The sequence below is a fragment of the Aedes aegypti genome, chromosome 2, assembly GCF_002204515.2.
Source record: "Aedes aegypti strain LVP_AGWG chromosome 2, AaegL5.0 Primary Assembly, whole genome shotgun sequence".
NCBI classification, from domain to species: Eukaryota; Metazoa; Arthropoda; class Insecta; order Diptera; family Culicidae; genus Aedes; species Aedes aegypti.
In genome coordinates, this window is record NC_035108.1 from 127,923,070 (window position 1) to 127,944,789 (window position 21,720).

General features: G+C 35.5%; 1 protein-coding gene across 2 annotated transcripts in view; it reads left to right on the forward strand.

Moving 5' to 3' along the window:
• Window positions 1–394: 394 nt before the first annotated feature.
• The window catches only part of LOC5573997 (mitogen-activated protein kinase kinase kinase 11), a 113,656-nt gene continuing 92,330 nt past the window's right edge, over window positions 395–21,720 (forward strand). The window contains exons 1-2 of one of the 2 annotated variants that reach the window (XM_021842313.1): window positions 395–1,581; window positions 14,189–15,075. In XM_021842313.1, the coding sequence (XP_021698005.1) occupies window positions 14,939–15,075 (137 nt within the window). In that variant the 5' untranslated portion in view covers window positions 395–1,581; window positions 14,189–14,938. Of the gene's footprint in view, window positions 1,582–14,013; window positions 14,130–14,188; window positions 15,076–21,720 lie in introns of those variants that run through there. The other variant, XM_021842314.1, reaches the window with a different exon arrangement.

Here is a 21,720-nt window from a genome sequence, read left to right on the forward strand (position 1 = left end):
TGAAAATAGCTCAAAATTTGCTTAGCTGGAAATTCACAGCTTTTCATAAAACTTTTGAGTTATCACAAGCTCTTGAATGTCTAAGTGGTTCACAAACGGTATCTACTCTACTCTAGACACATTTATCGAGACGGCACAAGATATTGATAGACACTCAAAGGGGGTCTCCAATATGAAAAGGTTGGGAGCCACTGCTCTACACCCATACACAGCGCGTACGGATATGGTGGTTGGTCGAACGCGAATTCAAGCCACCATGCACCATGGATGCAGAGTGGACTAACAGCGAATACACGCACTATGTATAGTGTGGGATGGGTGGCGGCGGCGGTCGGTGGATATGGATAGACGGATGGATACAATCATCTACCGAGCGAGCGTTTGTCGGCTCAGTTCTCATTCAAATCGCTCACGGTGCGGAACGCGAAAGTTGTTTTCTGTCTTCGCGTCCATCGTCATCGCGGTTCGTGGTTCGTGCTTGTGGTAGCCCGCAATTGACGCAAGCTGAACATTAGTCGATTTAAAGCACCCGCCTTCGTCACATTACGAATTGGTGGTTTAAGGGTGTCTATCCACCAAGAAGTGGTTCTTGGCAGACGACTGCTTTGAGAATAGTTATACGCAAGGAACGCAATCACTAAAGCTACAGCACTTGAGAAGAGCATAGTTGTCTGGTGTTATGTAGTGCAGATCTCTCCATTGCTTGTGGGTTGCTATGTTTTATCCACCGCCATCTTGGTACCCGAAACCATGGCCTACTGTATGAAGTGAGCCGATGTTTTGGGGGGATGTTAAGGGGGTTGTTGCGTGTGTGAGTGTATGCAAGTGGCTGATGCTGTTCCGATGTTGGAAATGCGGCAGTAATTTTACGATTTTGCAACACTGTGCGCGATGAAGGATGTTCGTGGTGTGAAATAATTTTATGAAATTGAGAAACCGGCCAAGTTGGCCTTAGGCCAAAACTTCAAACTGCGTGCTTTTATTGGAATGAACATGCCGACAAAGGTGATGAAAACAAAGAAAAATCTATGGAAACCGTAAAAGGAAACCCCCCGAAGGGATACGGTGTGCATTGGGTGTGAGGGGGTATTGATTTTTTTGCTACTTTTTCCGGCGCGAGAGGGCGCATGAAGAGTGGAGAGCGAAGAAGCAGCGAAGAAAATGTGGTTGCATGATTCGTACCTTAATAATGTTGGAAAAGGTGGCAGTCCTGTTTGCTCTCGTTGACTTGTTCAAGTGTTGTAGAATAAAAAGAACAATTGCAGTGTATCTATATGTGAATGATTGTAGTTTTAGAAGTTTTTGCGAAATCCATTGATATAAAGAATAAATATAAAATGCTAATAAGTAATAACCCAAAGGTGTGTAATGAAGATTATATATGAAGACAAACGTTAAAACAGTCCGTACATTGCCAGACTACTTATAAAATTTAAAAGTAAGAGCAAACCCACCATAAAAAGGGGGAGAAGGAAATAAGCAACTCAAGTGCGGAGACCGGCAAGCAAAGTGCAAGAAGCCCACACAACGACGACACCAACGGAGACGAAGGAATGACATTGTCAACCGACCGTTGAAACGGTAAGCACAGGTGTAATTAGCCTTCAGATTTAGGGGGGGGGGGATGAATTATGACATTATTGCAGTCGGAACTGATTGGAAAATGTTAATACATTACGTTGATTAGTTATTATGCATTGAAGTACAGAATTTATTAGAAAAATACCTTCAAACGAGCAGCTTGAGTTGTTCAAGATTGTACCGTGGCGGGCGTCGGTACCGAATGTTCTTCACAACGGAAAGTCTTTGGCGCACTTTAACCATCACAAGGTAGTGTTTGCGCCACGACAGGTTCTGACGTCGATAAGATCCGATAAGTGTCTTCCATCAATCAAACCTGGTCGATTTAGGATTCTGTTGGAGTGATCTTCAGGTATACCGATACGAGAGACTGTGCTGGAAGTAGGTGCTCCGTTGGCCATTTTTTAGAGGCGGCGAAATCAATCAGTCTAGGGCCGTTTTTTTTCGAAGGCTAATGAGCGCAAAACTATAATCGATCTGAATTCCTCCTCCTCCTGGCCAACCAAGGTAAAAATGTATGACTTAGAAATATATATTTAAGGAAAAATACATGAGCTAATTCTTGAAAATAAAACATATTTTAATCAGAAGACTGGAATAGATGAGAAATTTCAGAATATTTAGTGATTTTACATGCATAAATTTTTGCTATTATTTTGACTTAAAGAGAAACCTTTGTAGTTTGTTTTTCTCAAACTTGCGTTAAAAACACAGAATAGAAACAAATCGTCCCCTTAATGCTACAACTAGATAACTCGAAAATCAAAATTTTGAGATGTGCAACTTTGAAAGTATGACCGTTTAACAAGGTGATGGTTAATCGCAGAGATTTTGATTGAAAAATTATCTTTAACTTGTATATTTTGAATCACACGCTTAAGACCTGTGGATATTTTGCAGATCTAATTAAGAAAACTGTTTTGACAAATTGAAGTCAAAAATTTCAAATTTCGAGTTATCTAGTTGTAGCAGCAAGGGGACGAAATGTGAGAGATGTCACCCCAACTTGGACTATTTAAAAATGATTAGGGCAATTAGTCAACTGTAATCATACCTAATAGCTAAAGCGTGTTGTTTTATAATTAACAATACGACTATGAATGGATCAATCAAATTTTGCGATTCCTAAAACGAGCATCGGTTAATTTCAATATCCAGAACATAAAGGTAAAAAAGATAACAATATTGTAGTATGATATGTTCTAAAATTACATATTGGTAATGCTCGTCGAACAATGATAATCCAGAAATTCAGATGCATTTTAACTGTATTGTATTTTTTTTTAATTTAAGAGGGCCTGGCCCTCTTTTATTTACACCTATGATGACTGGTGAGCGATTACCTTCAGCCTTTTCAGGATCGCGTGCAAGGTAAAAAAGTTTTCTTATAGATAAATTTAGCCACCTATACCTACCTACCTTCCAAGGGCTGCTCTCCAGTAGTTGGATAAAGAATATTATGAACGTCGCAGTGCAGCTATTGCGTTACAATGTACAATAGTGCTGCACGTGCATGCAATACAGTAACGTCAATGTGCTCCGCAAATAGAAGAAGAACTTTCAGCCTACGATTGTAGAATGGTTGCGCCAAGGAAGAATGGTATGTGGGTTGAATTAGGCAGGAGTCATCGGATAAAAATAGAAAGGGTCGTTAGGCATTAACTTCTTGTGTTTGGTGGTGTTGTTTTGTGTTGCTTCGTGGAAACGTTGCGTTTTTGTTTAAACAGGTATACAATTACCATTGAATAAAAGGATATAATGTTTCTCTTTCGTATCATTTGATGTAACATTTTCCCACTGGTTTTTGCACACCTTCTCCATCGTAGCTTATTTCATCCACGGCATTTATAGATTTATGCGGGTATCGAAAATGTTTTTGGGTAGTTTTTTTTCAGTTCTGAATCAAATTCATGCAGAGAGCTCTGAATTAATTTTTAATGAAATTTCTTGAGGTGTGCTTAACGGGGCCTTCCTTAGCCGAGTGGTTAGAGTCCGCGGCTACAAAGCAAAGCCTTGCTGAAGGTGTCTGGGTTTGATTCCCGGTCGGTCCAGGATCTTTTCGTAATGGAAATTTCCTTGACTTCCCTGGGCATAGAGTATCTCGTACCTGCCACACGATATACGAATGCGAAAATGGCAACATTGGCAAAGATAGCTCTCAGTTAATAACTGTGGAAGTGCTCATAAGAACACTAAGCTGAGAAGCCGGCTCTGTCCCAGTGGAGACGTTAATGCCAAGAAGAAGAAGAAGATGCTTTTATAGGCACTGCAGTCTCACTCAGTGTGGATGTGGATGTAAATACAAAACAGCAATTGGTGGTCGAAATACGCGTCCAAAATGTTTAGGCAAAATTCCAAGGTACAACATTACTCAAGTCTACTTTTGATTCTTTCAATTGAAAAATTTCAGATGTTTCAAAAATACATAATAGAAAAGAGATTGAATTATCATTATGATATTTGATGATTATTATAACGATGACCTGCTGTATCAAGTATGACATTCAAACGTAATTTAGAGAACCAAGTTTGAAATCGTTGCTTTCCTGCAAATTGAATAAATTATCATCTATAGCCCTAAAATGAATTTAAATATTGAAAAATCGATCTTAATGAGTTAGTTACCCTAATACGCAATCTCTGGCTCGAGTACTGACGTCGGAAGGATGAATTAAAGGCGACATCAATGGCGGCTGGATGTCTGCCAGTATGTCTCGAGGCAATTCTTGGAAAAGAAGCTCGGCAAATCAGCAGCACTACGATAGAAAACCCTGCTTTAGTCGCTACATCTACTCTGTAAGAATGCAATTCCGGTTCACATTCATAGAAACAGAATAGTAGTTTACGGAACAAGTTGCGGAATGATGATTTTTACAGCATGAGTCGTAAATTTATCCTACGAGGCTTGCCGAGTAGGATAATTACGACGAGTGCTGTAAAAATCGAGTTCTGCAACGAGTTGAGTACAACATTTTTTGCAATTTCGTAGAAGACAGCTTGAGGGTATCAGAAATTATATCGAAATGCATTCTACATTATTTAACAATTCCTGAGGAATTGTTGTGTTATGATTCATTACGCAACTCAAAACAGTTGCGTAATGAGAAAGCGTTGCGTAATGAATCATTACAGCACTGGTTTCAGTTAGGTAATGACTATTCCCGCACTGCATACTTCAGTGCAGGAAAGTAGGCAGTTTCATGACAGATTGACATGATGAAAAACAGCCTATTACGATGAGAAATTGCAAAAAAAGTATTAGCGGTCTGCCTTAGGCATACCAGAGAAAATGTTGTATAATTATCTTCCAATCAATGATAAAGAAGGATGACTTTAGTGGAAGAAAACGGATTATCATTAGTTTGAATATAATAATGTTTAATTATGATATGGAGTATGGTGTGATTGTAAATATTTAACAAAAATAATAAAAGTTCTTCAAAGCAACTCCATGGTTTTTTAACTGAAAATCGAGTACGGTGAGGATGGCAAGAACTCCCAAATCTTCCGATATACAAATCGAACTGAACTTTCTTCTTCATGAAACCTTTCACACACAAATAGTTATGATAAATTTTAGCACCCGCTTTTTGAAGATAAAGATAAAGACAGGAATTGATTGATTCCCTTCCTGTTTTATGGAAACCACCCAACGCAACAGTCCGCGATGCTCTGTTTTCTCGCAATCCCAATTTCCTAAATCCTATATATAAATTTCTAAAAGCTATTGACTTTCCTATCTAATTTTTGTCTTTAACAGTGAGTAACTATTACCTGCGACTTGAGTGATTGACGGATGTCTTAAGCCACATATCAAACCGATTCCGTTTCCTCAAATTTTCCTCAAGCCACCATTTTGAACTGCACGACGCCTCCAATAATACCATTGAGCTGATCATCACCATCTCATCTGAGCAACTTCACAAATCCATTGAGAAGATGGAGTGACAAGAGAACCGTCCTACGATGCATCCCAAGCCCCGAGTTTAGAACTTCTAACTTGTCGTGAAAGTATGACAGGATGTAGAAGCTAAACAAAATTAATACAAAAAATGTATATAACGTTATTGAATTGGCCCCTAATACTTTATGGTAAGGGCCTAAATAAAGATAGGTTTGAGGGTTTTATGCCCATAGGAAAAGAGATTTTTTTTCCACTCCTACAGGCTTTCCCTCATTCAAAAAAAAAAATAGTTATGATAAAGTTTAGCACCCGCTTTTTGACTAGCAGTTTCCAGAACGTAATTACACGTTCTATAACTATATTTTGAAAACCCTGAAAAAATACACCAGTACCTCAGTAGATGGAATAATAGCGAGCTGTCCAATAGGCAGTATAGAGAGTTTGTTGGAAATCTCGAATTCACTCTAGTAGCATGCATTTGGGGCCTTCCTTAGCCGAGTGATTAGCGTCCGCGAAGCAAAGCCATGCTGAAGGTGTGACTTCCCATAGAGTATAATCGTACCTGCCACACGATATACGAATGTGAAAATGTCATAGAAAGCTCTCAGTTAATAACTGTGGAAGTGATCATAAGGACACTAATCTGAGAAGCAGGCTCTGTCCCAGTGAGGACGTTAATGTAAATTGACCATACATGTCCCACGAAACACGGGACACACTGTCAAATCTCGTTTCCAATTAAACATTATCCGTATTGGATGTGTATTCTACAAACATTTTAGGTCTAAATCATGATCTAATTGCTCAGTTTAGTCAAACAATTAGATTTGACGAAGTAATATCATGTTTAAAATTGCGTTGAAAATTGGTCGTCTGGTCACCTTACTTTAATGCCACGAAGAAGAAGCATGCATTTACCCATGAAACATTCGTAATTCGCCTACTTTGGCGAGAATTAGTGGTGGCTTACCATTGTCTTATCGAAAGTGCGTAAAAGATAAACTGACGGATGCTTATTATTGGTAGGGAAAGCGATATCATCATAGAACCATGGCTTGTCAGTGGGTCGTTCCTGGAAACGCTTATCATATATGGTCCAATGCACGATTTCACTAAGTTGACGTTTGAGCGGTGCCGAATTCACTCGTTGTCATAGTCATATAAATAACACGGCACCGCTAAAACGTCAAAAAGTGAACCCGTGCATAAGTCCATTGCGTATAGGTACTCAGATGAATTTGCGATGCTGCTGCGTCCTGCCACTAAATAGTATCGTAGTACGTATACTGGCTCAGGTTCATCCAAGAGTAAATTTATATCTAGATATGGTAGATGCCGTGCAGCGTAGTTGCTGTAACTTCCCATTGTCGTATCAGATTTGATTAATGAATAATAACAATGTGTATGATACGGGGCTATATAGTAGAGTCTAGTTAGGCTAGTGAGCATTCCTTTGGAGTTTCATTCTTTTCTTCATATATCTGAAGTTATGTTTCGACTATTACTGAGCCTGCAAGCTTAGTGATTTACGAGCGCTTCCACAATTATAAAGTGAGAGCTTTCCTTGCCAATTCACAATTTTTGCATGTGTGAATAGTGTGGCAGGTACGAAGATAGGATGACCTGGAAAGTCGAGAAAGTTTTCCACCCGAATATAGCTTCATAACCTGCGAAATTCTAACCCACTACCCTCAACATGGTCTTGCTGAAGCGATGCGTGTTTGCTGTTTAGGTTATTTGGACTAGTTTTTTGAACAATTGTCTCATCAATTCAGGCATGGCTGCGATATAATTTTAATTATACAACATATCAGTATTTACTAGTTTACAAGCAATGGCGTGCAAAGAAAGCCGTTCAATTGATAGTTGTATACAAATGCTAAGCAAGAAGAAAATAATAGTCATTGTTTTGTAAATGTCCTAAACCAGTTTTTTGCTCAAAACAGAAGCAATGTTCATGTAAACCTAATATTGTACTGCAGCTAAAATGCAGTGAAAAAATTTGAACGAAAAAAACTGGTTTTGTTTTTTTGATGATTGCTGATAATTGAATGATGAATTCTTGATTCTATAAACATTTAGTTGAAGAAGTAGGAAAAATTGCACTGTAGAATCAAAAACAAAAAATAAAATGCATAGTCTTTTTCGTAGCATTACGTACGCACTAAGACAATGCGTACCCTTTAGTTCAAAAGTTGGTGTAATATCATTGATATAATATCATTACCACAAACCATGCATTTTTTTTTATCTAAGTGGCTTTCTCATATCGTGTGCTACTGCACACTACATCTATGAACATTTTGGAGTTTTTGCTCCCCTATGCTGCCGTGAATCGCAAGTAAAACTTATCAGCATTTTAGTCAAAATTTAGTTAATAGAAGTTTTCAATATATCTTCCTATGAATTTTCAGCTGCGCTTACTAAACAACAGTAATATTAGAAATAAAAATAGCAACTCGAATTGTCCCATAATAAAATATAACCGCATAACAGTTCCACTGCAGAGTTTTGTCGCGTGTAGCACAAATATGAACCGTGTTTTGCATATATTAATATTTTACTCTGAAAGGTATCGGAAAGCTATGGAATTTTTTGAATATTCGTATAGAAAACAAGTTTGAAAACTTCTAATTTTGCAATGCATAGTTACTTTTTACAGATGGGACTGACTTGCAATTCACGGCAGTATGCTTACACGAAGTTAGTTATGATGCAAATCATTCTCCATAAAGTTTGAATTTTTTAATTCAATTTGGCTGGTGTCTACCCGAGCAGAGACGCGTGATTGCGCCATTCGCCAGAAGACTTGCCAAAATGACATCCGTCAAAAAGTACCATTTGCCAGAAACCCATTCGCCAGAATGGACCATTCCCCAGAATTGTACGTTCCCCAGATTTCTTCAATTGTTTTTTTTTTTTCAGACCAATCAACTTGCAACTGTTAGAGAAACAACTGATCCGAAGCATTATCAAATTGTGTGAGATTGTTTTTGTAGGTATGAAAATCGTACAGGGCCTCTTCGGGGCAGCCTCCAGGTGACTTTAGTGGTTTTAATGTTTTCATCCTTCAATTAGTTACGACATCCTTTGACGCACGTTTCAAAATCTGGGGCTTTGGTATTGTTGGCCGCCACCAAACCCGACAACTCACCCGCGACGCGCCTTAACTCGCCGCATCATAAAATCAGTTTTGAGATGTGGCGCTGCATTCTTACGATTTGTATGACAACAGCGCACTATTCACATTTTAGTTCTGATGCTAGAGGACCGAAAAAAAATAGATTTAAAAAAAGTTTCAGTTTTGATTCCTGCCAGATCCATAATATATCAGTGTATTTTTGCAACATATTCTAAGAACATATGCAATAGTAGGTATAGAACGCTCTTAGATCAACAACTTTAGCAACATGACAAAAAAATCACTAAATGTCGCTCTACTATGTAAGATAGGTACTGCTTTTGTGTGTATTGATTAAGTATTCAGCATGACGGATAATAATATAATGTATGTTTTCAACATAAGTTGCACCCGGAATTATGGTTAGGAAAATTTCACAAGAGATTCTCCTTTATTTTCTTCATAAGCAGTTCTTTGAAAGTTTGTTGCTGGCTCGTTAGTTATTTACGAAATCGTTAAAATAATCAATATGTACATCCACTTCCAAACCAAAGTTACAATTACAGTATTATAATAAATATCGGAGAAATAAGACAGTAAAATGATTTATGATGAGATCTTTATTAAAGAATAGAAAATTCCTAAATATTTTTCCCAAACATTATCAATGTCTATTTTAACACTTTTTGTGTAGGTGATCAATATCACTAAAAAACAATTGTGCTACTTTTCATAGAATGTCGTTTCTCCAAACGCCAGTTCCCCGAACGATATTCGCCCTTTTTCCCTAAACTGCAGTTCGAAATGGTTAAAGAACAGTTTCTAGTGAAAGGGTGGTGAACGAGAATAGAAAGAGATAGGGCAAACGCTCCCTTAGTGGAGGTGGTGTGTTTTGGCATGTTTCGTACTAATAAATGATTATGTGATATCTTTCTATGATGCATGATGCGAAAATAATACAAGTAATCGAATAATATTCATGAATTTTAACCGTAAAACTATTTAAACAATTATTTTGCTTAAAATGTTTGCTCCTCTGCACCTATAGTGGCGCATCAGTACCCACTAAAGGAACCATTCTTAAAACATACCTCCACTAAAGGAACAGTGTTCCTAATAGGCACTTCCTATTATTGGTGCAAGGCTTTATGCAGGGAAATTTCGACTGAATCGTGATTCTTACATATTTGAATGATAGAAGGATTTGAAATCTATCGACTGAAACGTTCAAATCATATATTTCATGATTTTATCACCATGTTTTAGCTGTTTTCTCTTAGGTGCACCACTAATGGTACATTTGCCCTATTTGGTCATTTTCAAGGAAACATGTATTGCCAAAAATGCTGATGACGGTGAAACTTAAAAGAAACGCTGATCAAAGAAAGAAGGGTGCATATCAGATGACCGGTTCATTCACTGCCAGTTTTTTCGCTCAAATTTAAAGAAATCTCCATGAAAACCATATTACGGTTACTTTCATCTTAAATAATTCTTTCCCAGTTTTAATCAAAATTGTTCTACCAATGGGTTGAAAACTAACGAACCAAACGCAAGTTTCCCGAATGATTTTTTTCCCAGAATTCCATTCCCACGAATGGCCCGTTTCCCCGAAAAGTAGGGTTACCGTTGGCAGTATGAACACCCGGGGCAGAATGGACACCCCCTGTATCTTTGCATATGCGAATAATTTACTTTTTAGATGCAAACAATATTTCAGTTGCCTGTCGGAAAAGTGAATTATCCACTAAAATTTCAGAAAAATTGTTAAAAACATTGATTTTAAACCGAAAAGTTGAGCATGATTTTATTGGGTTCGAAAATTATAACATTCACACCTAACCAATTAAGGTTTCAGAGGAAAATGACTGCAAGTTGACCGATAATGTAGCTCTTGATTGAATCTTCAATTATTTATGCTATATTCAAAAATATAGTAGATTTTTTTCTGCTACTTTGACACATTGAAAAACTTGTATGAAAATTTCTTGTATTGTTGGGGCAATATAGACACCAGGTGTTAAAGTAGAGCTGACACTTTAAAGAGAAAGAAATATAACTTCAAACACAAAATTATTCAAAAATATTTAGCATTTAATGCAATGATTATGATGCGGAACCACAAATCGGTTGAAAATCATCAATTCTGAATTAAAACTAACCTGGAGGCAATATTGTCGTGAATTGGTTTTTAGTGACACAGTGACCTGCCACTATAATTTCCTGAATATGTACTTCATTTTCGAGGTTCTGGGAATGATCGCGGGACAATGTTTCTATAAAAGTTAAGGTGTTCATACTGCCCCATGGGGATGTCCACTTTGCCCCGCGAGCCTGATAGTGACTACCGAATGTAAGATTTTTTAAACCTTTTTTTTTTTTGCAAACCTCATGTTTTTTTCCAAATTATGCAACAATGTTTAACAAATGCTTAAGAATTCTAAAAAGCATACTGCACATAAAAAACAGTATAATATTCATGTGTTTACAGCCTAAATAGGCAAATTCCTTAGGGTGTCCATACTACCCCGTGTCCCCCTAATGCATTTGCAGAATGTACAAAACTAGACTACAGTGACAGGGTGGTATAACTATAAAGAACGATAAGCAATAAAAAATGAGGTATTTATTCCCGACCAAACAAATATTGCCCAGAGTCTATGAATGGAGAGTTGCGCGAAGAGACTTCTTTGAATGGTTGTTTATTTTCGTCTTCGAAAATAGCCCCTATCTGTTTTTCTGGTCTGCTCTATAGGTAGACGGTTTGACAATTCGATAAAGATTTGGTTTCACTCTTCGCGCAACTCTTTATTCATAGACTTTTATATTGCCAAAGATGCTGAGAACAGTAAAACTCTAAATAATCGCTAATCAAATAAAGAAGGGTGTACATCATATTACCTGTTCATTCACCAACTTGAAATGATTGCCCGACATTTCCCTGAATGAATTTTTCCCAAAGGATTTTTTTCCTGAAAACCATTTCCCATATGAACTGCTTCCCCAAATGTACTGTTTCTCCGAAAGGTTTTTTTTTTCCAGAAAGTTTTCCAAATTTATTGGTGTAGCAGAAGGAATGCAGCAAGTTTGATTATTGCTTCAAATGAATGGTTCTCTTATGTATGGTTTAAACCGAAAATCGAAAGCCGAGATATTGCAATTAGAGGAAAATAGATGACAGTTTCTATTGGCTGGTCTGCTTTAAGAAGTAGGTATGTTGAAAAAAGCTCAGTATTTTAAGTTTACAATGCTACGATTCGTAAAAAATAATCAGAAAATGTAGAAGGTAGAGTTTAGAAGATATTCACTATGTGAACAAATCTGTTGTTTAATACCGTTTTATCTGAATAATTCATCTAAATGATATCGGACAATGACAGATTAACGAAATAAAGTTTGACTTGATGAAAACATTTTGCTGGATTTAGAGGCGTGACCTAAACATTGAAGGGCACTCATAGTATTCACTTTAAAAGAAGCTAAGGAAAATAAAATAATCGATCAGTTTATTTGGGACGAATTTTAGAGTTAAGCACATCGTGTCGAGGTAAAATCACTACCTGCGCGTAAGTAGTTTGTGTTTCATGAAACATTAACAGATATTCTAGTTTTTTTGTAGCTATAATTGATAACATAAAATTGCTTGTTTTCAACTTTATAAATATCCCTTTTTCAGAACATGTGTTGTTCGGAAGAACACTTTACTTGACAACTCATCATTGGCATTAATAGAGTTTAAAATTTGAAAGCCAATCTCGTCTTCTAGAAGGAATAACATATAACAATAAAAAAAATCTGATTTAATTTTGAGCAGCTCTTTTCATATTTATTGATTGATTTTTTATGAAGAACATTCTCTTTTTAGAAGAAGAAAAAATAAAAAAAAAACTCGGCCAGTCTTCAAAGACTGCCTACGATTAGGCATAAAAAATCAATCAATAAATATGAAAAGAGCTGCTCAAAATTAGGGCAGATTTTTTTTTTATTGTTATATGTTATTCCTTCAACTTTCATTGTAAGGCTGATAACTACAGATTCTACTGTTTCGATCCAACATTTTTAAAACTTTCGAATAAAGATATTTTTCTCAAAAACAGGCAACTTGTTTCTATCTAAGTAGTGATTATTAGCATTTTCAATAATCATTACAAGCATGCTCACTTTATTGGACTATTTCGACTAGTTGATCCTTTTCACTGAATGACGTTCGGCGTAATTAATTCTATTCAAAACATGAATAGATGTTCAACTTAAAAATTGGCATTTATTATCAGAAAGTTAATAAAGAATCATGGTGATGTTCCGTTTTGATCATTCAAAACAAGAGGAAATTACAGTTGAACTATTATCAGCTTAGCGCTATTAATTATTAGAACTCAACAAAAGAATAGCTTATTATTTTGAGAAGACAAAACTCGGCCAAACTTCCATTAAGCCAAATGACCATAAGCCTAACATCTATATGCCAAACACACCGCTCCCAATAAAACCACCTATCATGTGCTTTTTTGCATGTCTATCACAAGAACGATTTTTAAGTTGTTTTGAGTTTAATGCACGTGGCAAATTCTATTGAACATCAGTTACCTTTTGCACATGGATTTTAGAACAAATTCAACCAACTGAAAACACCCAAATTGAAAAGTACACTTCTTGACAACAGAATCATGAATAGCTTTTAGTATATGGAAAACATTACGACTTTTTCGGGGAAGTAGTTAATTCGGGAAAACATCATTCAGGGAGCTGGTTTTCGAAGAAATGTTGAAATGAAATATATGTATGTATGTATAAAAATTATGAGTTCCAAAAACATTTCTAACATTTCATGAAATAAATGAATTTTGATTATTTTCTAGCATTTACAAATTTATTACTCGAAAATGTGTTCTTATATTCGGAAGATATTAACAGCCGTAAATGTTTAAAATTAATTTGCTAGAAAATTGCTCGATTTGTTCGGAATTTGCCTAAAGGTGTTCAGTATCATTCAGCAGACAAAATGTAATATTGCATTTTGAAATTTCATATGTTGTGGAATTGAAGGCGTTAAATAAATAATATCAAAAGTATCGTAATTGATCAACAACTCAGTTATGGATCAGGGTGATTGAATAGTTAAAACATCAGATGTTTATATAAAAAGGACACATATTCTTCACAAATGGTGCTTCCAATGTTTGTCCCTTCTCCGAGGACCACACTCTGCACGCGCAAATATCTCCACTATTCTGCCACCCTGCATAACCCACACCTCACTTCGTGTGCATCAGACCGTATCGCAACCCCTATAATGAATTTATCCTGCCATTCTGTGACTCTCCATTGGACGCATGCGCTCATTTTCAGTGAAGGAAGCGGCATTCTCGATAAGTGTTACGTCCCGCTGCTGCTGACTGTTGTTACATACCATCCAGTGTACCATTCTCGATTAGGTAGTAATATAATTGAGGACATCTCTCTGGGGAGATTTAACTTTGAAGTTTTATAGAACTCCCAAGCACAAGATTTTCGATTACAAAAGTAATATCTAGAAAATATATTTTATCATCAATCTTAATATTGCTTCCGTTTCGTTTCAGGTTCCTCTGGTGCTGCTGGAAAATCGATCGAAGCGTTTCGTCACAATCTGAAACGCGTGAAAAGGAAATCGCACACCTATCTGCGATAATCTGAAGCTATAAATCAAGCTTCGATAGAAATTGCGGTACATCGTCCGATGCGCAAAAAATCCACTATGGGGTTATGAGTGAATAGTGCAAAGGGTATAATTTTACAATCCATCGAAAAGGCGAGAAGAAAAATCAAATTGGTCGAAAGTTTCGTGTTTGATGTTTGTAACCTATCGCAATCCACCGGATCGATTGCTCGTGCATAGTTGAAGAGCATCGCCCAAACGAAATATGAAGCTATGGGTAAGTGGTGTAGATATACATGGGTATGTGTGATCAGTTTGAAGTGCTAAGTTTCATAAGCTTCAGTAACCAATTTATTCGAAGATTGGTTCGATCGATTGAAAGTGAAAATGGAAATAATCGATGGCCCCGACAGTAGCATCAATAGTAGTATCGATTGTGCCATAGGCACTGATTCGAAGAGAATAATCAAGAAAATGGCTCAAACGCCTCAGGGTCGACACTCGCTGCAGAGTGTCCAGATGAAGTGTTAATTAGTGATAAAATCCTGCGGCGAAATAAATTACGGTGTATCAAATAAGTGAGCAAAAGTTCCAAAAATATAGTATTATCAAAACAAACACGTATCGATCTACGAAAAGCATAGGGGTGGTATTTGTGTTGTTATTTTAAGTGAAATTCACTGAGTCGACTGAGATGGAATACAGTAAAGGAGACACGACGGCCGGTTCTACTGGGCAGCAGCAGCAAATAGCGCGGATTGAAGATTACAGCAACGTGAGCACGTCGATGCAAAATTTGGTCCAGGATGAACAGGATAATCTGAAAAAGAGGTAAGTCGCAATACTAGATTTTAGTTTGCCAAAACAATTAAAACAGACCTATTCCTTTCCATATACAGAAATGTACCGTTTTTGTCACGTTACGATTTTGTCAATTATTCTGTTTTTATCAACACAAAAATATTGAAAAATTTTAAATTTTCCAATGCTTAGAATACAAATTAATGACTTATTTTGAAGCATGCCAAAATCCTCAGGCTCGAATTTTCGACATTATGTTAGTGTTGAACGCATGTATCGCGTAGATGTCAAGGCCTATATCATTCAATGAGGGTTGCGTTGTTCTAGACCGCTATCTTAATTCAAGCTTGATTAGGACTAGTAGACTTTTTTAACAGTCGAAAGTTGTCCTGGACACGTTCTAGCGACGGCTGGAGATTGTAATTAGTTGAATTAAGTACGTATTCCAAAGAAATTAAGTAAGGGAACTTACGGCTTCGGTATCATTCGACTATTATCGGCAATCAAAATTAAAACACAAATTCAAAGTATTTTTCTATCAAAACAAACAAATGAAAACATTCAGATGATGCCTTCTACTGTCTACTTTCCACACCGAGATTTCCGAAACTGAACAAACAATTTCCCCAGAGATATTATTAATTCAAATGAGTACGCCTCAAAATGCGGCTGATATGGAGCTGCCGAACAGATTTGCCTGTAGTTCTTATGGGAAAGCTGCCGAAGAAAACGAGGCTGCCGACTATAGTCACACTGACATGAGATGTTCGAAACGTTTCCAAGAAGCTTTTATCAAGTCTATTGGTATGAATCGATTGACGATTGAGCAACGCATAACACAGCTAAAAATATGTTGTAATTATCAGTTTATTTTCATCCACATATTTGGTGTATCAAAATAAACTGAAATGCAACGACAAATCGCTTATTTTTCAATCGAATACTTTAAATTTAAACGATCATGTAACATTCAAGCATCATTAGTTGAAAATTAAACGTGATGCTGTAACAATAGATGAATTTGGTTTACTTCTACTATCTTCTTCTGTTTACACTACATTGAAATTTTTATTATATTTTTGTCTCTGAAATGTAAACACACAAACACGTAATTTGTCTGCTAATGTCCAAGTAAAGTACAAAAAACGTAGACTGCGAGAATACATAAATTCCACTATGTATAGAGCTGCATATATCCTTAAAAAAAAGCGTGGTATCATAGAATGTTCGATGTAAATGCCATATCTCTTCAGACATTGTTCATTTCTTTGTTATAAGGGATGCACACAGAAAAAAATCCATTCTAGTATCCGTGAACCGCAGACGTGAACTCGTCAACAAGCAAAAATACACCGTGAACTAGATCATGTTTATGTGACCGTTGGTGGTAGTTCATGGTGTATTTTTGACAGTTCACGTTTTCTCTTTTTTGAGCGTGCATTAGGGAAATAGAGGCGTTAACCTTCTGACCACTGCTAAATTCGTTACCCAAGTTTGACAGATTACAGTACACTTTTCTCAGCAATATAATTTTGTCAAAGTACCTCAAGTGCCATAAGTGTTTGAGCAACGGCGTACGGTACAAGATCAAGTTTATTTCGTATTTGAAAATACTATCAACCCCGTTATATTTTGGACTTTCATTATGTTTCAACTCTTTTGACTCAAACATGATAGAAATTCAAAAAATTACAGCAAAAGTCCTGCTTCAAGGAGGAGAGGACGAAGATCACCAAAACTTTGCAAATCTATTGGAAATTTTGGTATCTCCATACAATAAGATTATATTGTTGAAGTGGTTATAAGGCTGAAATGATTGAAAATGTTAGAAACTGTTGATATCTCACGTTAGCACGACACTCATGTTTCCATTCCAAATTTATTTGTGATCCTGATATTTGAATGGACACGCACCTCTTCTCCACTTGGAAGTCAAAAGATTTATGAAGAGTCTCATACAAATAGCCATAGGTTTATTCATGAAGCTAATTAATTAAAACTATTAATAAAAGATTTTTCAACCAAAAAGCTCTAATTTAGTTATGCTTGTTGTGGAGTATGTACACTTTTTTTTTATGATGGACCTATTCAACATAAGTTTCACTGAATAAACAACAAAAACTTTAGTTTTTAGTTCAAAAATACATGTTACACTGTGGAACAAAAGTTTCTGAATCTGATGCCGCTCTCAGAAATTTACTAGCACGTCACAAATTTTTGCTACAGGTCGTCAAAGTTATAGAGAATAATGGTTTTATTGCTGTTTCAATGAAATTTAACCTATGAGTTTTTAATTGTTTGGTAATTAAATCCATCGAACTTGCAAAACAAGATCTAAACTGAAGTATAATATATAATTTGATCGAAATTGCGGAATATCATATACATTTAAACGAATTTTTTAGCATGCTTGCAGCCTCAACAAAAAATTTGTTTATGTTTAAATGTCAAATCTTTTCTTAAATAATCAAAAATTATCCTTTTATAGTAACGAAAGCATTACAAACTTTGTTGATTACCAATCATTAGCATCCAAAAACTCATTTATGTTGTTATTTTTTAACATAAAAGCCGATAAAATTGCATTCAAGGTAGCTGAAATCGATAAATAATGATTAATGATCATATTAGCCGCAAATAAGCGCAAATAAGCTTATTAGCAGGCTAGTGGTTACTTGGGTAATGTCTTAAAAAACAAGACGTGTTAGGACGTTCCTGAAAACGGCAATAGATTAATTGACATCAAATAAAGTGAATACCGGTATCTTGAGACAAAAAAATGTGTTATCGGTTGTGTGGGGTTTCATATCCAGGTCAGACGAGGATGATTTCAGGTTGGAAGTTTTCTGGACTTCCTAGGGCAAGGATACTCTACAAAAAATGTGCATTGTGACTGCAAATGCAAAAAAAAGTGTCCATACATGAGACAATAAAAGCTCTCTTTTCATATGTTGAAGTGTTTATAACAGGCTGAGAAACAGGCTCTTCCCCAGTTGGGATGTAATATTAGAAAGAAGAATAGGAAGGATCAGAAAAAAAGTGAAAAAGATGAAATTTTTGAATTTTTTTTTTTACAAAACATGTTGATTAGCTTGACACAGTTTCGCGTTCTCCATTTTTACAAATATGACCCATCTCTTTCTTTGTGCATAGTACATTTATGTGATTATCGTTCAAACATTCCATAATACATCTATTGACTTCTGACCAAAAGTAAAACTATAACTATTTATCGCAAGATCATACTCATTGATTGGAGACTGTAAGAAAATTCCGTTACGAACTTAAGGATCGAAACGTTCCTCACAGTCCCGAAATACCAATACCACGCATGTATATACTGAACATGTGTAATTTCCTGTTAAAACTGCCATTTTCTATTGTCAAAGAAAATTATTCCGTTTTTGTCAACTGAAAATGGCCGATCGTGTTGATAAAAACGCAACATGCTTGTATCTCAAAAACTAGACGTGCTATGATATCTTTGAAAACGGCAATGGATTCAGCAACCCAAAATTAAGTTAATAGCGGTATTTTGATGCTTGAGACAAAAACGTGTTCCGCAGTGTTACAAACGCGATGCAAAAATATCTGCTGGTGGCTATTACCGCTAGCAGAGAAGTGAATAATTGCTTACATTAAGGATGTTTTTTCAGCACTGTTTATTGAACTAACACTTAAAAGCAAATTATGTGTATATCAATGAGGATTTATCCTTCTTTATGAAGAAGCAGAATAAGTTCTTTGAAATCCATGCTAACTGTAGTTCACTTTTGTTTTCAATTTCGGCCAAACGGCATTCGGCCAAATGGCGTTCGGCCAAATGGTGTTCGACCAAATAACCCTTTCGGCCAAATGTCGTTCAGCCAAACGGTATCCGGCCAATTGACCCGGAACCCAAATAACATACTGGAAAGTTTATATTTGTCTGAAATGGCACCTCCTGCAATTTTTCTACATGCATTTTCTCTCTAACTCTTTTGAGAATCACACACAAAATTCCTCTTTGGGCATTGTATTTTTTCAGGTATCACTTTAAGAATTTATTTTTATTTATCTAATTTATCTTATGATATCTTTCTTAAATTATTCCAAGAGCTTTGATTACTTTTTTGCATACACGCAGAAGAATTTCTGTATGTTGAGATTACAATCCTGTCAATTACTTTTACTTACGCACAAATAGTTGTTTCGAAATAAAGTTAACTTACGCCAACACTGAATTAACGTCAAATCAAATACACACACTTCTTTGATTGAGCTATCTACTTGTACTAATAACAATTATAATTTTGATAATTATCACTATTCGGAAACATTCACCTCCCTAGACTTCAAGTCATGCTCACAAATCTACTTACTTCTAACTTGCAAGGAATAGTGTAGGTGCTAAGATGACCACCTCTCACGCAGGAGACCACATATCAAGTTTGTCGACTCGCCCTTTGTTTTCATTTTTGCAATGTTTTTTTAGATCGATAAAGCAGCACCGAATCTTTTCAGATATAGCAGAACAAAATGCTGAGTAAACATTGCAAAATATTGTAAACTCAATAAAATTCACTTTTAGTCAACTAAAATATAATTAAATTTTGACGTTTGACGTTTGTAAATTCAATCAAAAATATAGTTGTCAACAACTATATGATATAGTTATGTTTAACAATATACTGTCAATTCAACTATATTTTTAGTTATCTCCAAATTAACCTTAAAATATAGTTAAATTGACCGGAAACATGATTATGAACACTATATTTTGTTCTCCGTGTATTTCTTAAAAATTAATTCTAAAAGGCAAATGTGGCAAGTTTTATATTTTTAAAAACAAGTACTGGCATCTATCGCTTGTGATTGTACACTACATTTTGTTCAATTTCGAGACTGAATGAATGAATTTTACGATATTTTACGTTGTACACTGTTGCATTGAGACTCATTCAACTACTATCCTTGATAAAAAAATATTAGTAATAATATGGATTTGAAAATATGTGTAAATAATCATAAATTATGAAACCATCGATTTTTTCCTTTTTTTACCAGAACAAAACATACTTTTGTTTTCTAACAGTATTTTGGCCGAATTTTTGATTCTCTGTTCACATTTCAAGCCTTTTGGAGAGTCTTTTAGTATATACACGGAGAACAAAATATAGTGTTCATAATCATGTTTCCGGTCAATTTAACTATATTTTAAGGTTAATTTGGAGATAACTAAAAATATAGTTGAATTGACAGTATATTGTTAAACATAACTATATCATATAGTTGTTGACAACTATATTTTTGATTGAATTTACAAACGTCAAACGTCAAAATTTAATTATATTTTAGTTGACTAAAAGTGAATTTTATTGAGTTTACAATATTTTGCAATGTTTACTCAGCATTTTGTTCTGCTATATCTGAAAAGATTCGGTGCTGCTTTATCGATCTAAAAAAACATTGCAAAAATGAAAACAAAGGGCGAGTCGACAAACTTGATATGTGGTCTCCTGCGTGAGAGGTGGTCATCTTAGCACCTACACTATTCCTTGCAAGTTAGAAGTAAGTAGATTTGTGAGCATGACTTGAAGTCTAGGGAGGTGAATGTTTCCGAATAGTGATAATTATCAAAATTATAATTGTTATTAGTACAAGTAGATAGCTCAATCAAAGAAGTGTGTGTATTTGATTTGACGTTAATTCAGTGTTGGCGTAAGTTAACTTTATTTCGAAACAACTATTTGTGCGTAAGTAAAAGTAATTGACAGGATTGTAATCTCAACATACAGAAATTCTTCTGCGTGTAAAGAAAAAAAATAACAAAAAATGTTCACTGTACTTTACTTGATTTAAGTAATTTTAACAAGTTGGATGCAAAATTAGAGAAATGAGTTTTTTCTCAAAATAATTCAAATACGCTTATCAGTGATTGGATTAGATGCTTTCGCTCCATTACATATGTTATTTAGCTTGTATTCATAGAATTGTCATTTCTCATCATTTCCTTCCATTTCTAGTAAAATGAAATCTCGATTACTTTTTCAAATTGACGTACCTACGTAACTTTCAGACGGTTTTGAGAAAATTAATTAGGAATTATCACAACCTGCCTTCTAAAACAGTTTTAAAACTATTCCACATTTTAATTTTTTTCGCCGGGCATAATGGACACTTCAAGCAAATGCTTTTTTTAAGACCATAGTTAGTTTTGAAGTTTGATCTTAGTACGACGTGCTACATTCATTCATGGTAAAAAAAATTCATATCATATGTCAGAACCGTGAGATAGAAAATTAGGCCAAAAACAAGGCTGGTAAATTGGTATGAAGACTTGAATAAAATTTAGTGATTCCAAAATATTTAATGACAGTCATAGTTTCGATATGTAGAAGGGCTCTTCCACTATCTAGAGCTTTACTTTACTCAAAAATTATATTCTCCCACCGCTTTGCTTATATGCCAATTTGAAGCAGAGAAAAACTTTAAGTGAAATTTCAAAGGACAATTGAAGCAAAACATACACTTTTTTACCGTCAAATATTTCAAATGCAATACAGATTTTATACAGCGTATGAACTTTTGATGAAGTATGCATATTCTCAGAGATTGAGGGAGTGTCCATTTAGCTCAGGGTGTTCATTATGCTCCTAATCCCCTTGCATCGCATATATTTTGCATACAATCAGC